The sequence below is a fragment of the Terrapene carolina genome, unplaced genomic scaffold (genome assembly GCF_002925995.2).
Source record: "Terrapene carolina triunguis isolate 2854851 unplaced genomic scaffold, T_m_triunguis-2.0 Scaffold234, whole genome shotgun sequence".
NCBI lineage: Eukaryota > Metazoa > Chordata > Testudines > Emydidae > Terrapene > Terrapene triunguis.
The window spans coordinates 5,981,763-6,009,218 of NW_020664585.1; the positions used below are offsets into that span (position 1 = coordinate 5,981,763).

The following is a 27,456-nucleotide window of genomic DNA, read 5'->3' on the forward strand; positions in this document are numbered from 1 at the left end:
CCTTTTGATGCAAACGAGTCGAGGCCGGTAGCTAATGAGGATCCAGCCGGGCGCCCGCACAGTATTGGGGGTCGCGGCGAGGTCCCGGATGCTGGGGGCGTGTCCCCAGCCGGCGAGGCGGGGTCAGTGCTGGGGGCGGGGTTGACCTCACTCTCTCCCCGTAGTGGCGGTTGCCGTCCGGGCCTGAACCCTGGAGCACGCGAGCTGAAGATGGCGGCGGAGCGCAGCTGGGTGCGGAGGCGGCGCAGCGACCGCTGCCGGCTTTGACCGACCCACCGACCCGCGCGCCGGCTGCGAGCGGCCTGTCAGGCGGAGCGAGCCGGCCGGAGAGCGGCAGAGCCGGGGGAGGCGCTGAGGGGATCCCCGGGAAAGCCGGGGCTGAGGGGGGCAGAGGCTCCGGGGTGCCCCGCAGGGGGACCCGGCTCCGAGGAGCGGAGCGGAGGGGAGGTCCGGACGCCAGCGCTGAGGGGGGGGAAGCCTGGCTTGGCCGCGGGCAGGGCCGGAGGGGGAAGCCGGGGGGGGGCTGCTGCAGCTGAGGTTCCCCTCGTGCCGGCTGCCGGGCGGCCCGCGCCATGTTCTCGGTGCTGTCCTATGGCAGGCTGGTGGCCCGGGCAGTCCTGGGCGGGCTCTCGCAGACGGACTCCCGCGATTACAGCCTGGTGACCGCCAGCTGCGGCTTCGGCAAAGACTTCCGCAAGGGCATCCTCAAGAAAGGCATGTGCTATGGGGATGACGCCTGCTTCGTGGCCAGGCACCGGTCCGCCGATGTGCTCGGTAAGTGCTCACGCTGCGCCCGGCCTCCCTCCCTCCCCACTGCCTGCAAGGGGCCGCCTTTGGCACAGCCCATGTGCGGGTCACTTGCCCCAGAGACACGGCCCCCCAGACATGTCAAAAGGAAAGGCCGTTGCCAAGCCGTGCTTCCATGGAGGGGCCGTTCCTAGCCCAGACAAGGCCTTGGAGAAGTGGTGGACTGACTGCTGGGTGGTTAGGCCCAGCCTTTGGTATCTTACCTGTAATTGCAAGGCCTGATGTCTGTGAAAAGCAGAAAGGCAACTGTTCACGCAGTGCTCCTTGTTTAAGTGGTTAAAACTTAAGTGTGGTAAATAACTTTAACAGAAAAGGTCATTGAAACAGACACTTCCTATTTTCAATGCACACGATGCCCTTGTCAGTTGAAAGGCAAAGTGACATTGAGACTGGTTTCAAATGTCAGATTTCACTTTCAGCACCCGGTTTACCTTGGTTACCCAGTACCGTTTTGATTTATACACAGGACTACTCTGATTCAGATGTCCTCACGAGCAGTGAATAAGTCTGGATAATTGCTGTCAGTCTGTAAATAGTAATATTGTGGGGGCGCATGATCTTTTTCAGACATCGTTGAGGTTGAATTTTAATCAAAGTTCAGGGGTTGAGCTTCTCAGCAATTGAACCAGCTTTGCACCATAACTTTATAGTACTAAAAAGATCTTAATGGAGTTCCAGCCTTTTTTGATTAGACCATAACAGTGGGCTTGTGTTGGAATATGTCATGACTTTGTGATATTGGCAGTACTTCAGAATGTGGAGCTTCTGTGGTAACTTGATTACTTGAATATGACGGAGACATTATTTCAGAAAAGTATATAACTTGGTGATAGGAAACAATGTTTCTGTTCACCTTGAAGGGAGCTGTGGATGATGCTGTGGCTGTCCGGGAGACATGGAAATCTGATCCGTGTGTTCAGTACTCTGCATCTTTTCCACTGGGTCTGAGTCTTTCCCTCTCTTCTCTTCTTCTCTTCCCCCTTCCCCCCCATTACAAGTAGCTGTCAGACTGCTGTATCTGTGACCCATATTGGCTGTTTTTTAAAGTTCAGTACAAGTCCAGTGCTGATGGATGACTGAACGTTCAGTGATCAGTCTCCCCAGAAATGAAGCACCTGGGGAACTTGTTTTTCAAATAGGTGGACTCTGTGCATGGGAGGGGGAGGGAAGGTGAAAAGAAGGTGGCATTTTCCACTTAGTGGATCTACTGACTCTTCAATATTTTTTTTGGTACCATAATTGGTAGCCATATCATATTTGTGTGCGGCTCTTTTCCCAGCCCATCTTGCCTTCCTGCTGGACTCAGCAGAGAATTACAATGCCGAGTTTCTTTGCATTAATTTTCATGGCAACATGACGACAGTCACAGGATTGTAACTTCGCTGCAGGGTCAGGCAGAAGGAGAATTATTATTCAAATTCAAATATACTAAATAGGAAAGCGAAACAGAAAATTACTGGCAGACTAATAGAATTTATAGAAGAAGCCATCTTAATTGGCTTTTTATTGCTTTTCTAACATTAAAATGTACCAATAACTTCAAAATTACTTTATGCTCTGCGGACATCAGAACCCAATATAATTCTAGATGACATAAAAATTCATCCTTATATCTCAATCCATATTGCTTTAAATCATGGCAATATAGGACTGGAAGGGACCTTGATAGATCATCTGCACTGAGGCATGACTAAATATTATCTAGTCCAGGGGTCGGCAGCCTTTCAGAAGTGGTGTGCTGAGTCTTCATTTATTCACTCTAATTTAAGGTTTTGCATGCCAGTAATACATTTTAATGTTTTTAGAAGGTCTCTTTCTATAAGTCTATAATATATAACTAAACTATTGTATGTAAAGTAAATAAGGTTTTTAAGATGTTTAAGAAGCTTCATTTAAAATTAAATTAAAATGCAGAGGCCCCCGGACTGGTGGCCAGGACCCAGGCAGTGCGAGTGCCACTGAAGATCAGCTCGCGTGCCGATGGCGGCACGTGTGCCATAGGTTGCCTACCCCTGATCTAGACCATCCCTGGCAGGTGTTTGTCTAACCTGTTCTTAAAAAGCTGCAATGACAGAGATTTCATGACCTTCCTAGACAATTTGTTCCAGAGCTTAACTACCTTTACAGTTAGGAAGTTTTATTTTAAGCCCATTACTATTTGTCCTGTCCTCAGTGGTTAAGGAGAACAATTTATCACCATCACCCTTTTTTTATTTTTTTATAACAATATTTTATGTGCTTGAAGACCGTTTTCATGTCCCCTCTTGGTCTTCTCTTCTCCAGACTAAACAAACCCAATTTTTTTCAATCTTTCCTTGTAGGTCATGTTTTCTAGACCTTTAATAATTTTTGTTGCTGTCCTCTGGACTTTCTCCAATTTGTCCACATCTTTCCTGAAGTGTAATGCCCAGAACTAGACATAATACTCCAGTTGAGGCCTTATCAATGCTGAGTAAAGTGGAAGAATTTCTTCTCGGGTCTTGTTTACAACACTCCTGCTAACACATCCCAGAATGTTATTTACTTGTTTTTTCCCCAGCGGTATTATATTAACTCATATTTAGTTTGTGATCCACTATAATCCCCAGATCCTTTCCTCCAGTGGTACTTCCTAGGTAGTCATTTTGTATTTGTGTAATTGATTGTACTTTGTACAAAGTGTAGCATTTGTCTGTATTGAATTTCATCCTATTTAGACCATTTCTCCAGTTTGTCCAGACCATTGTGAATTCCAATTATGTCTTTAAAAACGCTTGCAGTCCCTTCCAGTTTGGTATCATCTGCAAACTTTATAAGTGTACTCTCTATGCCATTATCTAAATCATACATGAAGATACTGACTAGACCAGACCCAGGACAGATCTCTGCAGGACCCTATTCAATATGCCCTTCCAGCTTGACTATGAATCATCGATAACTCCTTTCCAGCTAGTTGTGCACCACATTATAGTAGGTTCATCTAAGCTATATTTTTCTAGTTTGAGACGGTCATGTGAGACAGTATAAAAAGCTTTAAAATAGAGATGTATCACTTCTACTGCTTTGCCCCATTCACAAGGATTGTTACCCTGTCAAAGAAGGATGGTAGGTTGGTTTGACATGATTTGTTTTTCACGAATCCATGTTGACTGTCACTTATTACCTTATTTGTTTCTAAGCGCTTCCAGATTTGATTGTTTTGTTATTTGCTTCATTATCTTTCTGGGTACTGAAATTAAGCTGACTGGTTTACAATTCCCTGGGTTGTCCTTATTTCCCTTTTTGTAGATAGGTACAATATTTTCCCTTTTCCAGTCCTCTGGTGTATCTCCTGTCTTCAATGAGTTCTCTGAGGTAATTACTAATGGCTCAGAAATCTCTTCAGCCAGTTCCGTAAGTATTCTAGGATGTATTCAGCCCTGCTGACTTGAAGACGTATAAGAATTCCTTGGACAAGTTAACTTGTTCGTTTTCCTATTTTAGCCTCAGATCCCATGCTATTTACACTGATGTTAACTATGTTAGTTGTCTGATCACTCTTCGTATTGACCTCCTCTCTTCCTCCTGTGCTCCTCCCAATCCTGTCTCCTTTTTTTGTCTTGGTCTCCCACCTCTTGTCCACTTGGCATCTTTTCTTTCCTTAAAATTCTCTTCTGTAAACTCTTCCTATGTCTCCAAACCCTCTTGCATTTGAAGTGTTGCTTTGTTTTTTTTTATTTTGGTCTCCTGTTTTCAAAATCTTTAGAGCTAGTTTCTCATTAATTTGTTTAATGAAGAGCCTTGTACATTTAGTATTATAGTAGAGCAGAATACTAGCACTTTGGTTGGGGATAAAAAACACACCCCTGATTGACATAAGTTTCACTGACAGAAGCACCAGCACTTGTTAGGGGTGGTTTAATTATGCCAATGGGAGAGCGCTCTCCTGTCAGCATAGAGTGGCTACACAGGAGACCTTACAGCGATGCAGCACTACAGCTGTGCAGCTCTAAGGTCTGTAGTGTAGACATAGCCTATATAAATATATTTGGACTGTTTACATTTATCCTTCAACTGCAAAGTCTTTTTTCCATTTAGATTTGATTTTTCCTATTAGTCACTCAGTGACAAAAGTCTGCCAGATACTTTGGCAGAGTAGTTTATGAAGAGCAAGCCTGAGTGGGGCTGAATGTGGGTGTGGAGCCACTCCCATTCAGTGGAAAATTTGCATGGGTACTTGGGATTTATTCTTTCTTGGGTCAAAAAAGAGTTGACTAACATCAAAGAGGCTACACATTTTTTCCTCTCTTTAATAGCGAAAAGGTCAGACAGTTTTGTTGTTTTTTAGCATAGAACTGTTCAAATAGGAGCATTGCCAGCAGATCAAGGGACATGATCATTCCCCTCTATTCGGCATCGGTGAGGCCTCATCTGGAGTATTGTGTCCAGTTTTGGGCCCCACACTACAAGAAGGATGTGGAAAAATTGGAAAGAGTCCAGCAGAGGGCAACAAAAATTCTTAGGGGGCTGGAGCACATGACTTATGAGGAGAGGCTGAGAGAACTGGGCTTATTTAGTCTGCAGAAGAGAAGAATGAGGAGGGATTTGATAGCTGCTTTCAACTACCTGAAAGGGGGTTCCAAAGAGGGTGGATCTAGACTGTTTTCAGGGGTACCAGGTGATAGAACAAGGAGTAATGGTCTCAAGCTGCAGTGGGGGAGGTTTAGGTTGGATATTAAGAAAAACTTTTTCACTAGGAGGGTGGTGAAGCACTGGAATGGGTTACCTAGGGAGGTGGTGGAATCTCCTTCCTTAGAGGTTTTTAAGGTCAGGCTTGACATAGCCCTGGCTGGGATGATTTAGTTGGGGATTAGGTCTTGATTTGAGCAGGGGGTTGGACTAGATGACCTCCTGAGGTCCCTTCCAACCCTGATATTCTATGAAATACAAAAATGCTGGTCATCACTGTTTCATGTGTGCTGTGTAGTTCAAAGCTTGAAAAAATTACTAGTTTCCTAGAAGTCAGAGACTACTGAAGTATATGCCAATCTTTCATAGCAAGATCCAGGGCAAAACCCTGATGAAAAGTCATGTCACACTCATCTTGCAGCAGTTGGTAAAGGGGATGGGATGGGACTGGAATTACTACCAGTGTTCTTGAGGCTTTATCTTTCCTGTTAACCAAGAACTGATTGGCTGCAAGTTTAACAGATACCTTACTCCCTGACTGGAAGGGAGAACAAACTCACCAATTCAGACTCCTCTTCACTGTTTTCTTTTCTGGGATTTCCTTGGCGAAAAGAAGCCAATTTCTATTACTATCCCTGACCTCTGTTTCTGGTACCTTCATGAGTATTTCCATTGCATGCTGCTGCTATCCATAGTTTTCATGTGATCATTGCCAATTTCATGGCTGCCGAGGCTTCCAAATGCTGGCCCAGAGCAGGGCATTACTGTCCAGTGTAAAATTCAAATTTGGCAACTATTCCCTCTGCTTAAAATCTAGAGCGTGGGAGAATGTAGTGTAGTTAGTTAGAACTTTAGTGACTAATGCTGTATTTGAAACTGAATGTGGCAGCAGTCTGTCTAGGTACAAGGTAGTCCCACTTTCCATTTTCTTTTTTACACTGTAACATACTACTGTAGGTAGGTAGGTTTAAAAAAAACCCCACTTCGTGTCAGTCACTTTACTGGGCAGGAAAAAGGCCCAAGGGAAAGCGAACAATGGAGGATCTGCGAAAATGATCAAGATAGTGTCAAACTATTTTGGTAGATGAGAACGGGAGTGTGTTCTGTATCTGATGCCAGAAGGGCATAGAAGGCAATGTTAAAAGATTTTTGTTTCTGAAGACATTGTTCAGAGAAACTTGTGCTGGATCAGACCAATGGCATGCCTAGTTCAGTACATTGAGTGTAATCCAGGGAGGTTAGTGGTTGTGTTTAAAAATAAACAAACACATAAATTAAAAGTTGTAGACCCATGAATTAGGTGTAACATTTTTACTTAATATATGAAGAATGAGCTAAACAAATATTGTCTTGTCAATAAGATAGTTTCTTTGTCGGTATGTCAGGGAATACGGCTTCTAGCAGACCCTTTTCTCTGATGGATAATGGATATGTCAACAGAACTCTTAAATACTGCTTGAATGTAGCCTTTTGGAAACATGATTCATACATCTTCAGCAAAAACAGCTTTTATTTGGTCTTTTTCTTAACCACAGTTTCTGTAACGGTGTTGAACATGATTTGTTGGCCTGTGCTTACAGTTAGACGCATGTTCAGCCACACCCACTATTGACACTCATGAATAATATGCAACTTTCCTTGCATACCCAAGGCATGAGTGTGGCTGCCTGAAGGGAGAACACTGTTCTGTCAATTCTGTGCAAGGAAACAAGAAGCAAAATTGAACACAGTAGGCAAAGGTCAAGCCTTGTCTATGCTGGTGAAACTTTGCAAAAATATCCCACTGTTGTTTACACTATTTCATCTGCACTTGTTAGCAATATTGGGAGCCTTAGTGTAGACAGGCGACAGCGTTTTAAATACTGGGTCAATTAGATCTGTTCTGTGCAGGGATAGATGACAATGCTTCCAATGCCAGCAGCAGCTGGTAGTCCAGGTACACAAGAACTCCCAATATTGCTCAACACTGTGATGCTGAACTAGTGTTAGCTATGCTGGGAAACTCTTGCAAAACTTCCCTAGTGTAGACAAGACTTCACTGTGTTCCTGTAACTTTTAAATCTGTTGATAAGCAGTTCCTCAAATGACAAGTTTGTGTTAAGCATTTGGAAAGTCCCACTCTCTCCTGTCCCACCCCCCCAAAAATGGCCTCCTACTTGGCTATTACACTGATCCCAGCTCTGCTGTTGAAGTTAGTAAAAATGTTGCCACTGAGTTTGAGAGCTAGATCTGGTCTTGCATGGAAAATTGACCTAAATGGGATATAAATTCACCTCAGTCCCCCTGTCCAGTTTGTGACGCACCTTGCCACTACTTGCCCTTAGCATGAAGCAGTCTTTTCTATGCCTGATGTGATTCAGCTCCCTGAAACCACTAGCCTTTGGCCCCGCATGCACTGACTTCCAGGTCCCCCCACATCTCACCCTCTCTGTACAGGCAAGTGCTAGGTACACATCAACCCTTGAGTCTTTAGAGTGCTCCCTGCAGTATCCAGCTTTTGTCACTGGACACTCCCGATAATTACCAACTAAGCTTTCCACAAAGTGAGAAGTGTATCCACAGTTTGACTAGTACAACTGTGGATCAGGTCCTTTACAACATCACAGCACTGAGAGAGAATGAGTAGAAACAACAACTGGTTACACATATAAAACAAAACATAAAATGCAATTGTAGATCTATGCTTATTAATGGTTAAATTTCCTATTCTATAAAATGGATTTTCTCCCAAGGATTCAGTCTTTGACAAAGCTGCTGGTTTTCAGTCAAAACCAGGATTCAAGTTTTCATGAATATCCCTATGCCCTACAAGGAGTTTCCTCAGTAAATGGATACCAGAATGGTGTGTTTGCTTCTTGTTTCCCCAAACTCATTGTTTTGACCCCAGACTCCCTGTTTGTTCTCCAGTGTGCTGGCTCCAAGTTGTCTTCCTATCCTTGGATTGACTTGAAAGGAAAATGTAGCTGCCATTGTGTTTGGCTTACAAAGCTTAATCTACATAGGAACCTAGGCAAACGTGAATATACATTCCTTTGTCTGGCAAAACCAGTTCTTCACTTCTGCTGGGGAGTAACACATTGATATAAACTATAAGGACATATTTTCAGTATATAGACATACTTTTTAAAATCTGTACATACATTTCACAATGATATTAATAGGTTTCAGAGTGGTAGCCGTGTTAGTCTATATCAGCAAAAACAACGAGGAGTCCTTGTGGCACCTTAGAGACTAACAAATTTATTTGGGCATAAGCTTTCGTGGGCTAGAACCCACCTCATCAGATGCATGGAGTGGAAAATACAGTAGCAGGTATAAAGGAAGGAAAAAAACCACTCCGGTTTGGCCAGTGTGCATGGCAGAGGGGCATTGACTCCAATGTGAAACTGCAGAACTGGAATTAATTTGCAAACTGGTCACCATTAAGTTAGGCCTGAATAAAGACTGAGAGTGGTTGGGTCATTACAAAACCTAATTTCCCCCTACTGTTACTCACACCTTCTTGTCAACTGTTTGAAATGGGCCACTCTCATTACCACTACAAAAGTGATTTTTCCTCCCTTGGCATCCTACTGTTAATTGAATTGTCTCGTTAGACTGACCTTCCACTTGGTAAGACAACTCCCATCTTTTCATGTGCTGTGTATATATACTTGCTACTGTATTTTCCACTGCATGCATCTGATGAGGTGGGTTCTAGCCCACAAAAGCTTATGCCCTAATAAATTTGTTAGTCTCTAAGGTGCCACTATGATATTAATGACCAGCGCGATCCTGGTTTTCATTTGAGAGCTCACACAAGATTCTTTATAGATAAATACTATGACAGCAATACATTGGGTGTGGTGAGTTTGTCAGGCCTGATAGCAGTTGCTGTTACAGAATAGAGAACTTTTGCCAGTTGTAATCGAGGGGGATTTGGGGTCACAATGGTTTTTAAAGTATCTTATATATGTTGGCTGAGTATGTGGAGGGGAGGAATGTGCACAACTAACCCATCCGTTGTTAGCTTTGTATGTTTGTTGTTTTCCCCTCCAGTTAATTTATAACTATTGCTGAAGTTTGTTATCCAGTATGCTGAAGATTTAATAACTTCAAGTGGTATTTGCCACATTTTGATTCCCTTGGGTTTAGCACTGCAGCCTGACTTGCTTCATGCTTTGCTCTGAGACTTCTGAGGGTCCTTGATGTACTCATGAAGAGGTTGGATGAAGCCAGCTTCACAGTAACTGGTGCACATGCAGTCTGTAATTTGGCAGTAACTCTAGTTTAGCAGGATAACTCCCATAAATGAATGCTGTAGGAGAAGCTGTAATCCAGGGAATCTTGCCCTTCACATGTTTTTCTTTACCTGCTGACGTTATTCCCTTTTGCCATGATTTATGTTCTCCTATACAGAAGCCCTGACTTAACCTTTTGCATACTTTTGAAAATAGAGTAATACATATGTCCAAGGAAATGTGCGTCTGTAGGTGTTCTGACTTTTACTGAATATACTGACAAAGTCAAAGGTTTCAAAGAACTTAAATTTAGTAATTCTTCTGTCACTTAAGCAACATTTTAAACTTTAAAACTTAACCAATTACTGTGTTATATGGGTGTTCAGGGTTTGAGGACATTGCATGTTATGAAATATGATGGAAGTAGTAAGTAAACTGAAGTTTAACTATGCTGTTAACTCAAGACAACTACGGTTTTGATGATCTTTTTGTATTCATGTTCTGTGTCCAAGGTGAAAGCAAGGTAAACAAGGATAGTATAAATCAGTACAGCACATTCTGATTCCTCAGCAGCAACATAAGAAGTACCAGTAGATTAGTTCTGAATTTTATTTCAGTGAAATCTGAGTTGATGTGCTATTATACTCCTACAAGTAAGTCTTGTTTATATATCGGTAGCATCTGAAGTTGTCTTAAGGGGGGGGAGGGATAGCTCAGTGGTTTGAGCATTGGCCTGCTAAAGCCAGGGACTAGGAATTAAGAACCTTTTAGTGCAGGTCAGAAACTGCTCAGGTTGTTACTGTACATTGCAGATGTTACTATATAATGGCTGTTTGACTTGCATTAAATGAGCTGATGATCTGTCCTCTTTCCAGAGAACACAGATGTCCACTGCTACCTTTGGTCCCCTTGCTAGTGTCTTAGAAGAGAGAGGCAAAGAACTAAATGAGATGGGGGGAGTGAGTTATCCTCATTCCTAATAGTCCTTGTAGGGCAAAGTTGAGGCACACAGGTGGTCCAGTTTGGGAAGCTTGTACTATCAGGATCTTGACAAGCACTAAAATTACTGCCCTTAAACAACAGAACCTAATCAATAGTCTTTGATTCTGGAATAATAAACTAAATGTCTTGATAAATCTGTAGCTGGTCAGAATTTTAAGTTGGATGCCATCACCGTTAAGGAAACTGATCTATTGATATCCTCAACCCTCTCCATCATAGGAATATTTCAGAGTATTTCACTGGAGTCTTTAGGGTTGACTTGTTTAACTGGCACCAGAAACAAGAGTTAATCTATTGTTAACCTGAATTTATGCCTCTTGTGGAGAGGCTGTTTTTGAAGGAGCTAGAAGAGGGGTTTCCTGGGATTCTTTCTGGTGAGCTCTGCTCCAAGTTCTTAGACAGATGATCTTCTGTGTTTTTTCTGTTCAGAGATTTTAAGAGTCGGGTTTGGCTACTGCATAGTGTACTTTAAAACAACAACAAAAAAACCCCTCCACAAAGCAGGTGTCTAAAAGGTTGTGCACTATTTTGGGGAAAAATCTGATTAATGTTGATGAGCTATACAGAATCTGGCTCTAACCTGCTGTTGGATTATGTAGTTCATGCCAAGGTCAACTCTAAATCTTCCATTTTGATTTCAAATGGCATCCTATGTGAAGAGCATTTGTAGATGAACAAATTGCATTTTACGGTTTAAATTTTCACTCAACTAGAGGTTAGTTCTATCCTTTTTCCAAAATACGTCTTTTACTTAAGCATGCTCTGAAAGAGTGACTCATCATGCAGTATCATGAATAATAGCTTCATTTTTTCCCCAAAATACCATACAATACAGAATATTCCTTCAAATTATGACTTACATGCTGAAGATCAGACAGATCCACCAAATTAAATAATGGAAATATTTTCAAATAGGATTATTTTTCTTATTGGGTATCTGCAATCTATCTTAATATGTCCCTCAGACAATATTTGAATGCAGTGGTGTTAGCATTAAGAACAGACTGTGAAAGACTGTACAAATATTTTAGCCGAACAGACAGCACTTTAGCATTAGCTGTTAACAAACCACCACACTGCTATCATTTAAAAGCTTTAAAATCACTATGTGGTCAGGTGAGCCAGTCATACCTTATAAACTATTGTAGCTCAACTTTCTTTTGTAGTAGTTTAATTCTATTATAACTTCCTTTTTGATTGTGATTTATCTTAATCTTTTACTGCCCTGTCACTTTAAAACAAGTCTTGAAACGTTTTTGCTCAGCACTTATAGGGTGGCTGGTAGCCTTGGATAGTAATTTGAAGGAGTAAATCGGTTGTGTTTGTAATGTTGTCAATCTGCTATTTAGTTATTACATCTTTTTTTTTTTTTTTTTTTTTTTTAAAGTCTCCCTTGTTCTACCTGTCCCTTCTGGGCTTCACTTTTTTCCTTCTCTCCCTCACCCCTTGCATCCCCTTGTTTCCTTACTATGAATACCTTATCTGCTCCCTTATATTTTTCTCTCCCACTCCCCTTGCAAAATAAATAAACAACCCCTCCCTACTCTACTTTTGGTCACTATCTCCCCCACTGCCACTGTCCATGCACCCCTTCTGCCATAGGAATTGTAAATTTACCGTGCACCTAATGGCCAAAGGACTAAACTTACCAAAGATAATACAGAAAAGGGAAGAAGTGTGGCACTGTCAGGGAATGCACAGCCCTGCAGACTTTTTGGAAAAAGTTAGGATGGTGGGGTCTTTACTAGAGTCCTCATTGGATCCAGTTCAGAGGTTCATCTCTTGTAGCCTCTGGCTAATAGGTGCCTTGAACTTTCCTCCCCCTACTTCCTATTCCTACTAGGAGAGAGAAAAGGAACATTCTCTCTCCTCACTTTCACATCCCAGAGACTCCAGACTGCTGCTAGTAGTGAGGGACTGTGCTAATTTCCCCCCTCTCCAGCTTCCTGCTCCACTGTGCTATAGCTTTAGCACAGGGGTCGGCAACCTTTCAGAAGTGGTGTGCCAAGTCTTCATTTATTCACTCTAATTTAAGGTTCGCGTGCCAGTAATACATTTTAACCTTTTTAGAAGGTCTCTTTCTATAAGTCTATAATATATAACTAAACTATTGTTGTATGTAAAGTAAATAAGGTTTTAAAAATGTTTAAGAAGCTTCATTTAAAATTAAATTAAAATGCAGAACCCCCCAGACCGGTGGCCAAGACCCGGGCAGTGTGAGTGCCACTGAAAATCAGCTTGTGTGCCACCTTTGGCACGGGTGCCATAGGTTGCCTACCCCTGCTTTAGCACTTGCCTCTGCTGCTGCTCAAAGCTTGGGGAAGCTTTATCAGAGTGAAACTGACCTGATTCACGGTCGATTCAACGCTGTTCTGAATAGCTACAGTGAGCCCTAGTGTGCTTTAACTCTCTTGCGTGGTTAAAGGTGTAAGCAACAACAGAAGCGCCGGAGTGCTCTTTCTGCTGGTGTAGAACACAACATTGCATTGATTTGAATAGTTCACATTTGGAAGCCTTTCTTCAAACACTTTATTTTTTTGTTAATGGAAATTTACTTTCTACAAAAATTGCCACTCACAAAAGGGACCACCTCACCGTGAATGAGCAGCAAAAGAACACCTATCTGGCGATATTGGATGGGGAGGGAGTTTCTCTGCATTATCTTCATTTCTGTTCTATTTAAAATCTTCTTTACGCTTTTTCTTCCCCAACACTTTCATTAGCCCACACAGAGGGAGGGATGGAAGTGTAATTTGTATCCCTGAAAAGCTACTTAACTAGCCAAGAAATCTATCTTATAGCAAAGTCAGTCTCTTCACAGAACATCATTCTAAGTTGTATTTTTTTTTTTTTTTTAGCTTTAGACTTTTAATCTGTTTTACTAGCTGTCAGATGTGTCTGGACCTTTACCCCACAGCTAACATTGGAAGTTCACTTAAATATGTGTACTCCTTTAAAACCAAAAATTCCCTTCCAGGTCTCTAACAATATTCTGTTAGAATATCTCTGTCATCTCATGTCATAGTAAAATTGTAAATAACTATTTGGGAAAAAAATGTTTAATACAGAAATATGGTTAGCAAACTGTGGTGTGTGTTTTAGCTATTGGACCTTCTATGTATATATGCTAGAATGAAATGAATATCAAACTGTTTGAAACTTTTGTTTTATTAACAGTAAATTGTGTTTTCCCCTCTTTTTAGGGGTAGCAGATGGTGTAGGCGGCTGGAGAGACTATGGGGTTGACCCTTCTCAGTTCTCAGGGACGCTAATGCGAACATGCGAACGTTTAGTAAAAGAAGGACGGTTCATACCAAGCAATCCTGTTGGAATTCTTACCACAAGTTATTGTGAGCTGCTGCAGAACAAAGTACCTTTGCTTGGTAAGAGCAGCAAATATTGTTCATTGTGCATGTCCTCTAGACACAGATTTGTAGATTCAAAATGATTTTAATGTTTAAACTTAGTACACCAGCACGACAAACCAGGGCCAGCTTTTTAATTTAAAAAGGAAAACGTGAAATGAAATTGCAGGTCTGTAACCCAGTGTGTCTTGTGAGCATCTTGCAGAATGGATACAAAATAAGTTCCTACTGAAGTCAGCTACTCACTATATGTTCAACAAACTCATTCTCAATTTGAAACCTTTTAGGAGTTTGTAGTTTTGTGACCAAGCTCAGCCTGAACCCATATTTTTCTGAAGATAGTAACAGGATACTCTGGTTACTGGGCCTCCTTGCCTTACTGCTACTTTTGAGCTTCCTGTGCACTGTGGGTTTTAGACTTCACTGAATGTCATTGAAAGGGACTGTACGCTAAATGGCTTGTGCTGTACAGTCATTGGTATCCTACTGTATGTCCTTTTCTTTGTGGGAAGAGATTATATGAAGCACAGCTAAAGAAATAGGCTAGAAATAATGGTTTAAATGTTGTGCACCTAGTATGCCTTTGGATATGTACATTAACTCCCTTGGAAAGCAATGAGAATTATGAGTGGACATGAAGGCAGAATTTGGCTCTGAATAGGCAACCTTGAAAACAGAACACTAAGGGGACACTTACAACCTTTCAGACCAAGAGCGAGTTACTCTGCCTCACTCACATGCTTCTCACCTGACCTTAAACTTCTTTGCCAAAAGAGCTCTATGTAAACTATATTTAGCTAGAGTTTGCTGAGCTCAGAAACAGATGTTCACTTTTTATTATACATGTAAAGAATGGGTACAAACCCCAGAAATGACCTTGTCACTTAAGAATAGCACTGTTTAGTAGTTCCTTCGGTGGGTTTGTGTTTAACTATACTGGGGCTGTTTGTACAAAACAATCAAAGTAAACAAGTGATCTACAAGGTGGACCACTGGTAATGAGTTCTAGCAGCCCTTTTATAGAGGGAGGCAACTTTGTGCTGCTTGACCTTTCAAATTCTCAAGAGCCGCATATGTTGTCACAAGATCTGCATTCCACACATGGATTTCTAGTTACAGTACCTGTTAAGTTAGAATATGAAACTAATGAACCTCAGTCTTTTTTCCTGCTCTTTCTTCCCTTCAAAGCACTGTAAAGAGTCACTTGTGGTGGGAATTATTCTCCATGTTTTTATTCTTTAACCCCCCCCTACCCCCCCGATCTTTTTATGTCGTATCTTGCAGTAGTTCCTCTGCTTAAGAACACCAAAGTATGAACTATCTTTCCTTGCTTGTGCTTGTGGCCTGATGCTGGTTTCCTCAGTGCAGAATCCTGCAAATACTTGGACATGAAATAATAAGGGAGAGGGAGGAAAACTGAAGTTATTCCAGGCACAATATTTGTGTTGCAGTGCTATTTTGTCCATTCTGTTTTGGACTCCGTTAGTTTCTTAATTCTGGAGTCTAACAGTCTACTTTTTGTAAGTGTAAAGTGAGTTTTTGCTGAGCTTGTTTTCTTTTAAGCTGACATGATTTTTACTTGTCCTTCTCTAAGGTTTGGGGGAATCAGGGTCCTATATGAACCCAAGAGTTAGGACTTCATTGCTCTTCAATTGCAACAAAGACCTCTGTCAAAGGTAGAAGAGTTAATGGCCGTGTGGTAAATAAAAGGTCTGGATCCTGAGTCTAGCTCACTGTAAACGCCAGGGTCTATCAAAAACGCAGCTGTGCTTTGAAATGTCTTCTAGTGGAAAATTCCGATTTTTCACTAATGTATGGTATCAGCACGTCTGCTGGAGATGGTTTCTAATAGTGTGAGAGCACACTTTAGCTTCAGTTGTACTTCACATTCTTTAGGAAAGATTTGGTTTTTCTAGTTAGAATTACCACCCTCTTTAAGGAAGTCAGTGTATTTCCTTCTCTCTGAAGGACCTGGACAGTGTTGGCCCTTTTCCAATATAATATTTGCTGTGGTTTATCTACTGTCACCATGAGCAACCAGTCGCAGATGCTACATTGGAATGAATGAAAACTCTACAATGCCCTCAGCATGAGTGGAATATTTCTGAAATTATCAGGGATGTTTCAATTCCTCCCCTTCTTATTCTACATTTTAATCCATCTAGAATGGTAATTACAAAAGTGTTTCACAAAAGGAAATTTAGTAGGAAGTTAATATACCAAAAACAAGACAAGAACTTTCTTTAAGACCCCCCCCGCAGAGATAAATACTGAAGACAATTGCAAAACTATCAGTTACAGAACAAGTGATTAATGTTTGAATGAACTTCTGATAGTCCTAGTTTAAAAACTTGGCATATGCTGTTGTAAATGTTACAGAAACTTTCCCAGTTGTCAGGATGTTGATCAGCCAGCTATAAAGTGTCTAAGCAGCTAACAGTGCCTTCTCGCACTTGTTTAAATATTGGAGCTAATTTCTTGAGCTTTAAAGCAATGCACTTATTTCTGAATGAATTATATTAATATACCATACATTCCTCTTAAAATCTAGACCTCCTTCGGAGCCAGTCTAAGTTTTTTGTCTTAAAAGGAAAAAGGAGCACGTTCGTTGCTCTGCCACCATTACTGGAACAATGTCTACTGACCACTTTCATTAATCTATTTACTTTTTACAAATTATTTATAGTAGTGAATGAAAGCATGTGGACAACACCTAGCATAGTGTAAGTGCTACAGAATCCTGCTACTAATACTTTCACACTAATCAGAGTTTCATTATTTAGTTTGAGTGGTACTGCCTGTAAAATAAGCCTCCTATAGGAGACTCTGCTGACATAGCAACACCTAAATATTTTGTAATAGGAAATGTACTGGAATGCAGCAGCACAATATAATGATACAAATCTGTAGCTGGGGTTGGAAATGATTGCAGTAATCTCAGTGCTTTGTTCCTACTCTTAATGCATATTCACTTTGTTTTGTATTAACGGGTATTTACTTTTGTTTTTTGCCAACAATGATAGGTAATCTAACAGCTGGCCTAAGAAGAAAATCTGTTGAATAGATAGATCCTATAATGTATATGCTGCTACTTCTAGTCTATCTCCAGTTGATCTAATTAATTATTTTTTTCCCCCCTAGGAAGCAGTACAGCTTGCATAGTAGTTTTGGACAGAACAAGTCATCGTTTACATACAGCAAACTTAGGAGATTCTGGATTTCTGGTAGTCAGAGGAGGAGAAGTAGTACATCGGTCTGATGAGCAGCAACATTACTTCAACACTCCATTCCAGCTGTCAATAGCTCCACCAGAAGCAGAGGGAGTCGTCTTAAGTGATAGGTGAGATGGGGAATTAATCAGAAACATGGATCAAGAACTTGAGATTTTCTTCCCAAGGGTTCACGGTTCTGGTTTTTGTACTGAAACTTCACACACAGGCTTTTAATAATGCTCCCCTTTGAAAGGCGAATCCCCTTCCCCACCTGTTCTTCTTCAAGGTAGTGTAAGCATTTCTCAGGCTTGAATTTATCAAATCTTATAGGCTGTTGCCATGGTCTAATCTCTGCTCGGGGTAGCAATGATCTTGATTACATGCGAGTGATTACTTTCTGTAAAGTTAGGTGCACACTGAATATAAAGCGTTTCTGATATCCTCACAGGGACTTGTGTATTATGGAACTGTTCTGATGAAAATATAAATATACCTGTTTCTGTACATTGTACACCATAAATGTGTCCACTTTATGTCTAGTTCCTAGAAAAGACTTCACCTGTCATGTGCTGCAATATCTAGACACAACAGGAAAAATTCAGGTTGTAGTAACCTTCATGATAAATTCGATTGCTTCTGCAATTTAAGTTGAGCTCTTAACATTATTGCAATTGCAAATAGCTTTTGGCTGCTGCCTCTTTATTTAGCAGCATTTGTAGGAGCCTCAAATGCAAGTTAATATTGGCCTACTAATGATTCAGTATTTGGTGCGTTTTCTTTTCTTCATTTTTTTTTTTTTTTTTTTTTTTTTTTTGTAGCCCATCTAGGGTCAGGGAAGATGGCATAAAATATGTTATGCTATAGTAAGCTTTATTTATTTATTTTAAACTAAAATAGGAGAATTACTTTATGGAACCTATGGAAAGTACATATTATGTCATTATCTGGAAGAATATTGAAGCATGGAAAAGTAACTGCCAGGCATCTGGCTGCAACATATCTGCAGTGAGATGCAAATAAAGATTGACATAGTTATAACACACAGTGCACAACTAGCTAGCAAAGCTGGCCTAATGTATAACACTTTTTTTTTTCTTCTTCCCATTTGACTTAAGTCAAATACAGTGTGTTCAGGTTGTTGTATACTGCAATGGTGCCTCATTTTATTGCGGGTTTTCCTTCCCAACCCCCATGCATCGTTTGGGACTGATTGGGAATACACTAACTTACATAGCCAGGCAGTGAGGTAGTGAATACTTGAGGAACAGAGCAGGGAAGCATGTGACTGCAGCTTGCATTTCAGTACAGTTAAGTTTCCAGCAGCACACTCTGTTCAATCAAAATGAGCAAAACTCCCTTTTGGCAGAACTCCGAGCTCAGAGATGGGAATGTTACAGAAGTACACTCTGTCCAATAGAAACGAAGTCATTTCAAAACAGAGGACTAGCAGAGGACATGATTTCAAAGCAATCTGTATTTCACTGCTGGCTAATAATTTTTCTAAACTAATGAAACTTCACTAGTGAACCCTAAAACACAAAATGCAAGACATACCTCCTTGTCTAATGTCTGTCCTTGGGCTATTTTTGTAATAAAGGAAATGCTTTTTCTTGACTTATTCGGTAATTATTTTATATAAACATTGTACAAGTTACATTTCTTAAATCAAAGATTATAGACTCATTAAAGTGCTCTCTCTTTTTCTTTTCTTTTTATTTATTTTTTTTTAATCCTGACTATAGAAAGTGATAGAGCTGTGTCCAGGGAATGCAGTATGAATCTGAAGTTCTTGTTCTGAGGTTGTAGACTCCAAATTGGGCAAGGTTTGGGCTTTATAACTTTTAATACCAAAAAAATTCTTTTGAGGATGTTTGGAAATAGTTCCAACTACTGATTGTTCTTTGTGTATGGCTTTAATTATAGGAAAGTATACAAAGAGTGAAGGGAGGAGAGCTGTCATAGGAATTTGAAATCCGTGCACTTTAAAAGTCTTCTTTATTGCACAGTAACTGTACATTGTTCTAATAGTTCTTGAGTGAAATCTAGGTATCTGCAAAAGTAGAGTCCATTACATGAAAAGACAAAAGTAGCTATCAAGAATAACATTCTTGGAAATTAGAAAAACAAAGACTGAGTCGTCATGAAATAAGGAAAGTGTGAGATGATCAGCTTTTAAGATGCCCACACTTCCACTCTGACTCATGGTTATATCGAGTCACCTAGTCTGTTGCACTCTTAACATTAATTGCAAAGGTAATTAAAAGTCAGAGTAAATCTCAGTATTTTTCTTCTATCGACTAAGCTTAATGTTAAACTGGTTCTATCCAAGTGTGAGTCAAGTGACCTAAAACTCTAATTTTGAAATGCTAACCTTTCTGAAACTACAAGTTTAAATCACAACCCTGCATCCTTCTATGGTGTGCTATGCATTTTTTTATCCAAAAATCTCCCGGCAGGATCTTGTCTATGCCAAAATAAATACTTTCTCCTGTGTATTATGCACCAGTGGACTATCTGGCTACTGCCCACTGTTGGTGATGTACCTAAATAGTCTGAAATACTTTGGGATCCTTCTTGATAAAAGGTGTATCAGTAAGCAGGCTTGCCATTTCAATCTTAAATTAGCCTTTCGGTTATAGCCTTGTTCTACATATTTAAGTGGGAATGAGAAGGAAACTTCAAACTGCAGTAAGGCCTGATGGTTACAATGGAGATATACTTGCAAAATATATTAGACTGAAGAACTATCCCAATCAGGCATTTTCAGTGCAATTCTCTGGTGTAGTGTTTCAGATGCCACCTATTTGTGATTATACTTCTGTTATACTGGCTTTCATGACAAACTACACTGCTGTATTTTTCCAGAAAACAGATTTCATAACGTCCGTGAATTGCAAAACCTATTGATGCTGTAATTGAACAGGATTTGGTACCATTAGCATAAGCTAATGTCCATTTCTTTGACATGGTGGTGTTCTTTTCACAGCCCGGATGCTGCTGACAGTACTACTTTTGATGTTCAGCTAGGAGACATTATTCTGACAGCAACAGATGGACTTTTTGATAACATGCCTGACTATATGATTCTTCAGGAGCTAAAAAAGCTGAAGGTAACCGAAAATGAAGTGTGTGCCGTTGAATTTCGATACTATAACTCATCTATAATATGAATAATGGGCAAAAGTTGTTACTGCCTCTTAAATGTTCCAAGAATGGCTTTTTTACATAACGAATGAATCAGAACACCATTGTATTAAACAACTTTATCTGGGGTGACAGGATTGTTGGGCTTGAAAATACAATACAATTCAGCTGTAAAAGCTGAAAATGGAGTATAAAAACTAGTATAAACCTGTGTAACATCCTTGAGGAAGCTATTTTGATATTATCCTGCATATTAACTTTTCAGTGGCCTTTCATTTTGTGGTTTCAAAAGAGGCTTGTCTGCTGATAGGATCTTATCCCTGAGATAAATTACTGAAAGTTGTTGGTAGACAGAAAGTAAGTGGCTGCCTTGTAGACAAAGTGAGTCGGAGATGCTCTAGGAATTGTCTAAACGCTTGCTTGAAATTTTGCTCTTTTGTGGGTAACAGGAGAAATTCTCATTATTTTCCACCAGAAATCTCTCATCTTTCATCCTTTTTTCCAAACAGCATTCAAATCTGAAAGGCTCCATTTCAGTCTAAAGCTATGGCTAGGTTAGGTATTGTGGGTTTTTTTTTTTTTTTTTTAAAGGTGTACTAGACAGGGTTCAACACCTTGAAAAATGTGTTGGAGGGGTGCCTAGGGTTGACCATTATCTGCTAACACTTTTAAAACAACATATTCTTAGTCTAGAATGGATATGCAGGGGAAACGTGAGCTCCACCTATTGGCACATTTGGGTAAGACTGCAAATAGAAATGTGGGTTATGATGGAAAATTGAGTTAAGAATTGTCAAAGCCTGTTCACTCCCCAAACTGTTAGGGAAATTCAGATATGCTCAGAAAATTGTCCTTTGTCAGACTTAAATGACCACTGTCTACAAAGACAGGGACGGATAGCTCAGTGGTTTGAGCATTGGCCTACTAAACCCAGGGTTGTGAGTTCAATCATTGAGGGGGCCACTTAGGGATCTGGGGCAAAATCAGTACTTGGTCCTGCTAGTGAAGGCAGGGGGCTGGACTCGATGACCTTTCAGGATCCCTTCCAGCTCTACGAGATAGGTATATCTCCATATATTATTTATACCTACTATCTAACTTGCAACAGAAAGATGTTTATTTTCACGTCATGTTAATTGTATCAATATTCCAATAATGTGTATGTGCCTGAATAAAATTCCTGTGGTGGGTTGCTCTTGTAAGAATAACTTGTTCTTCCATCAATTTAGAATTCTAATTATGAGAGTATACAACAGACAGCAAGAAGCATTGCTGAGCAAGCTCACGAACTGGCATATGACCCCACGTACATGTCACCTTTTGCACAGTTTGCATGTGACAATGGATTGAATGTGAGAGGTAAGATTTCCTTCTCTTGGGTAACATAAATCTGATGGTGTCAGATGCAGTTCCTTTGTTGGATGCATGCCAGAGTTCCTGAATAGTAAGTGATCTTAGGTATGTTCTGGGAAAGAAGGATGCCAGTCATAATTGGGAGGTAGTGTGATCCAGTGCATAGGACATAGATGAAATAGTCAGACCTGTATTCTGTTTTTGGCTCTACCGTTGACCTGTTGTGTGGCCTTGGGCATAGCATGTCTCCCCTCTTTATTTTCCCTCCCATCCTCTGGTCTGATTAGATTGTAAACTCTTCTATAGGCATTACCAGAATACATATAATAACTCTTGTTTTTATTTTAGTAGTCTGTTTGCAGAATGCTCCCCGTTCATCTGACATTGTTCAGTCCCTTTGCCCTCTGTGATCCTCCTCTTCCATTCTCTGGAGAGGTCTCTAGTACACCTGGCAGTCCTGAGGGTTCCATTTAATAATTCACTTTAAAGAAAGGAAAAAGTCTTCCTAATGTAGTGGGCAAGGCTGCCTTCAGGGCCCATTGAAACCCCCTCCTATTGTTGGGGGGCTGTTAGCCTGTGTGCCTCTCTCATCATTCCATCTGCCTTGTGGGTGTGAATCTCTAATCTTAACTCCTGCAAGCCAGAGAATTTATTGCTAGCTGTGCAGAGCACAATCATTCGCTGCTTCCCTTGTGACTGCTGGTCCTTTGTATCCACAGGCTTAATGGGAGTTTGTGTAACAAAATACCACTTCACAGAGTAACTTCACCAGAACCTTACACTGCATTCTTACAGCACCACAACCCACAATCCTTTTTAATGGGTTTTGCAGTTGAAGAGTTTGGTAGTATCTTGCATTAGCAAAATAGATCAGTAGCCCTCTGAGATCCTTGCAGTATATCATGTGGGTGTGTATACACCTGCATTTTGTAGAATACAAGTCATTTTGTTACTGCAAATACATGCACTACAAAATTATAAAAGTTTTTCAAAGACTATTAAACTCACTCAGCTGCTTTTCAAATGTGAATAACAATCTTCTTTAAGGGGAGGTATCTAAAGACATTCCTTATTTTTGAGTGATTTACTAGGTCTGAGTTCAGTGATGTACTGAATCAGATTTTAATATATGTCCAGACTTGGAGGGGGGAAGAAAATTCTTTTAAAAGATAATTTGAAAATAGGCTTTCCACTTACCTGTTAAAAACAATGCTGAAGGTTCTCACTAATGCTTAAAATAGTATATAGGAAAGTGCTTTTCTTATCGGTATCTCTGATGCCATCAGTTACTTTGGAAAAGGAAGTAGAGGAGTTAGAGGCTTTTAGATGCATGTGTCTAAACATATTACTAATTTTGAATCTTGATTAGTTTCTTAACCAAAAAGAACCCCCAAAACCTCCATGTAGAATTGTTTCATCAAACTATCCATGCCTTATTTCATTATGTAGTTTCCTGATTTGCTCTTCAGATTAAAACATCTGATTTTCTTGCATTACAGGGGGAAAGCCAGATGACATCACCGTCCTTCTTTCTATAGTAGCTGAATATACAGACTGATTTGCCTAAAATGTCAATGTCTGTTTTTCATTATTCTGGAGTTTCTAGCTTTGTGTGTACTGTTTCCTGCTGGCAGGATCGCTTTCTTTCTTTGCAGCTGATCTCAATGGCCAGTTACTCAAGCCTGTTGCCTCTTATGACACAATTGAGATCCTTTAAGAACCACTATTGTAGTACACTGGTCTTCGTCTGCCAGCAAGAAATGAAGAAACTTAAGGCATGAAGCTTGTCTTTCAAAACTTAGTAATCATTCACAAGGTGGGGGAAACCAGATCCATATGGTTACTACTTCTAAAATGTGACTAGTTTCAAATGATTGATATTGATTGGTTACAATTCAAAACTAGATTTAATAAATAAAATTGATAAACCCTCCACAAGAGGGTGTATTACTATTCTGCTAGAATCAGCCATTCTCCAGCAAAGGAGATGTTACAAAGCATACTTTCATAAACATAGTCTTGTTAGTGATAGGTGAGGTTTTGTTTATATATAAACTCCAATTTTCAAGGGGTTTATAGCTGCTGTAAACATTTTGCTCTTGGCATACATGGTGTCAGCCTTAGCCTTTTTCTAGTACAAAATTTGAAAAAACAAAATTAGTTTGAGCTGTATGGATGCACAAGTGTTTTGTGATTTCAGGTGCTTAATCGTGAGCTTATACATGAAAGATTTTTGCAAATAATTCGTCCATAATGGAGCCTGGTATCTCTGGATGTTTTTTGGCAGAGGGGAACTTTTTGTTTAAAAAAGGTTTATTAATATGTTAAGTTGTAACTCAAATTCACAAAAGCCAGAATATTCAAAGTTGAGGTTTAGCATCATATCCTTAATCTGTCTCTGATCAGCGTGTGGTGACATGCCATGTATGCTGCAATATCTAAGAATGATGGGTTGCATTAAGAACAGATAATCCTCAGTTCTGAACTTCCTTGCTTTTGTTTGCAGAGAACTTTACTGTTAACTAGGCATAGTTTGTGTTAATATTGCCATTCTTGCTTTGTATAAAATAGAATCTGTACCAAATTAATTTGATTGTCATGCTGACTCAAATGTGCACCTCTGCTTATGCTGTGGCGGCAGCAGCAGTAAGTATACAAATGGAAAATAGTTAACTAGTAACTAGCAAAATTTACATTTCAGTAACTGATATTTAGGGTTTTCAGAATGAACCTTCATGATGTTTACAATTATTTAATAGCCACTTTGCAATATAGCATTTCCTTATGAATTTTAGTAGCTCGCAATTGTTTCCCCAATTTCTGCAAGCTCTCTTTCTGAGGTGCATAAAAGCTGATAGCTATAAAGATCATATATATTTTTGGTCAGTTTTTCATTAACTTTTTTTGCTGGTAGAAAAGTACTTAGAAATAAATTAAAGCCATGTTTTATATAAAAGTCAGGTAACGATGTTTAGATGAGTGCAGTTAAACTTGGTCAGTAAGGAATCTCTCCTTATCTGAAAGGAGATTTTACTACCTGGTTCATTGTATTAAAACTGTTAAGTTTTTGAGGAAATGTCAAATTGTTAAAAGAATTTTTTTTTTGGTGGAGTTGTACTGTATATTTGCATAATGGTATGTCAAGCTTTTATTTTATTTAAAATCACTTAACATGTACCATGTACATGTCATTTTACTATATTTTAATGCCTCATGCTTGTAACAGGCATTTCATTTGAGAATGAGTGATTAATTTGGAAGCTGTTCAGTAATTTATCTGCTAGTCATAAATTGACCTAATGTTAGATACATTTTAAATCACCTTTAACTACTTGTCAAAATGCCTTAACTACCCTAACTTGGCCAAAATAGTAGTAGTTTGGTGGGGATATGGGAAGGATTATACTAATGAAGAAAATCTTAGTGTTACTTTTTTTATTTTGTATATACAATATACAAAAAAGTAACAGTGAGTGGCAGACAACTTAGCACAAACTGTTTGCAGTCCCTTTAATTTTTAAAATTTGAGCAAGCTGTATCTAGGTACACGTTGGTGGAAGGAATGTATTCATGCTGCGGTACAGGGCTTCATTTCTAGTGTTTGAGGAATGTCTCTCAAATCTGGACATTCTCTACACTAAATTCTCCAGTATTTACTGTCACAATTCCTTGTTAGAGCAGACTTGATCAATTACTATCTTTCCCTATTCTTGAACTTACTCTGATATTATGCCCCTGTAGAGCTGGACTGTTTCCTCACTGTATAATCCTGCTCAGCCCTCCCTGTTCACTATTTTCTAAAACTACAAATTAGGGTATGTATGTGGATCAGATAAGTGAGTCCCCTAAGCTCAGTTGTCACTGTGCTCTGCCTCTACTGATCCAGGGTCTGGAATCCTAGGTCATAGAAATTCAGCTGTCCTGTTAGTGGCTGAACTGTCTCACCTAATGGGTCTGATTCTAAATCTTGTTTTTATGTTAATGCAGTTTTTAGTCAAATAGTATATATAAAGCCATTTGCGTCATAGATCTTTTTTTTATAAAGAACAAATTTGGATTTTAATTTACAATTTGTAAATTTATCCCTCACTGGACACACCAAAGACCAGCAAAGTTTATAGCTTTTTCCATCTGTTAAAGCAATACTGTATTATAAAGAGTTAATATTTTTATCACATGCTTGAGAATTTTGTTTTTCTGTTTTAAGATGTGCACTCTAAACATATCAGAACCTAATTTCTTCCTATGAATTTAAGCTGTCTGCGCACAATAAATATTTACAGAAAAGGAAATGACAGGACCCGTGTATTTAAAGTAACCTTAAAATGATGCATGAAGCAGTAATCCTTCCTAGGAATTAGGTTATTGTAATTTTATCATGAGAGGGACACACAGGAAAGACATTTCTATTCATTTGAGTTGGAAACATGAAAGGTGAACAAGCTTTCACCAGCTGGAGAGGGTTTGCTCTGTATCAACAGTTGTTTGGTGGGGAACAGTAATCTGAAAAGATGGAACAGCTTTGTATACCTGTAACCTATCACAACAAGTAATGCAACAGCAGTTGCAGGAGCTGGGTGTCTGCAGGTGAGAGAGGCCTAGGATAATACTCTTTTGGAGGGTTTGAAATGTTCCTGGTTCCTTGTCCCATTAATAGCTATCTTTGGGAGAGCTACAACATCCAGTTTCATTTAAGAGTTGTTACCTGTGCATCCATAAAGAAGGAATGGGAAAAACTATCTAGAATTTGGGACCAGACTGGATAATAACAAAACTATCTGACGGGGTGTGTGAACGTGTAGCAAAGATGATGTAAGTATTTTGTAATTGGAATTCATATCTCTTGGTAATAGGTAACTTCTCAGTGGAAAACCAGACTATGAATGTGTAGAAGTTGACTGTGTGTGGTAGTTTCTGACAAAGATAGCTGAGATAACGAAACAAATCTGAGTCTGTATCTAATGAGGATGCTTTTGTGTTAGACTATCATTTTACCTATACTTACCTAAGAGGCAATTATGGGAAGTGGATGTCTGAAGTATGCAGGAATAGTTCTGTAAATACATTTAAATGAACTGTAAAGATATTTAATAAATATAGTATTTATACTAACATGGTTTTAAAGTAACTGACTTCAAACTTATTTTCCATTTATGCAATAAGAGCCCTATTGTGTGTTGCAGAGGAGCCCAGCCACTGAGTCTCAGCTTTGGAGTGTGTGTCTATAAAATGTTTTATTTTTCACATGTTCCATTGTTCTAGACTTCATTTTCACTTATTAAATCCTCTTCAATAGTGAGTCACCTATACAAGCAATAGCAATCCTATAATCAAGAGATGTAACATCCTTCTGAAGATAATGCTGGTTTGCATTACATGCTGATAGGCAAGTTCAAAGAACGCGTTTCTTACATTGCTGAAAGCCTAACCTTTGCGATATCTGCACCTTAAAGAACCACCACTTAATAATCTTTCCAACATAGTTGTGAACAGCCCTCTACCAAGTCATTTGGCTTACCTAAAAGCCAACTTTTTAAAACTGTGTTCCATATGTGCATGAAAGAGCTGTTTGTTCTGAAATCTCCTGAGTCCTATATTACAACATAAACTACAATGCTCTGTTCTCTCTCACTCAAATGAATGGCACCAGACATTTCTCTTAGAGTGACTAAATTAACCATATTTATGGTAATACAGAAGAGGTCC

General features: G+C 39.7%; 1 protein-coding gene across 1 annotated transcript; it reads left to right on the forward strand.

The window, feature by feature from the left end:
• Positions 1-531: 531 nt before the first annotated feature.
• On the forward strand, positions 532-26,931 carry PPTC7 (PTC7 protein phosphatase homolog). The gene is made up of 6 exons (XM_024196221.3): positions 532-774; positions 13,880-14,059; positions 17,183-17,381; positions 20,240-20,363; positions 21,627-21,756; positions 23,250-26,931. Exons 1-6 carry the CDS (start codon positions 573-575, stop codon positions 23,306-23,308), a joined length of 894 nt encoding a protein of 297 aa, XP_024051989.1. The 5' UTR covers positions 532-572; the 3' UTR covers positions 23,309-26,931.
• The last annotated feature ends 525 nt before the right edge of the window (positions 26,932-27,456 follow it).

Bases quoted from the DNA above. Each gene is read 5' to 3' on its own strand.
- PPTC7 (XM_024196221.3), top strand. From the start codon at position 573: ATGTTCTCGGTGCTGTCCTATGGCAGGCTGGTGGCCCGGGCAGTCCTG. The intron at 775-13,879 runs GTAAGTGCTCAC...CCCTCTTTTTAG, and splicing joins CCGGTCCGCCGATGTGCTCG to GGGTAGCAGATGGTGTAGGC. The intron at 14,060-17,182 runs GTAAGAGCAGCA...TTTCCCCCCTAG, and splicing joins GAACAAAGTACCTTTGCTTG to GAAGCAGTACAGCTTGCATA.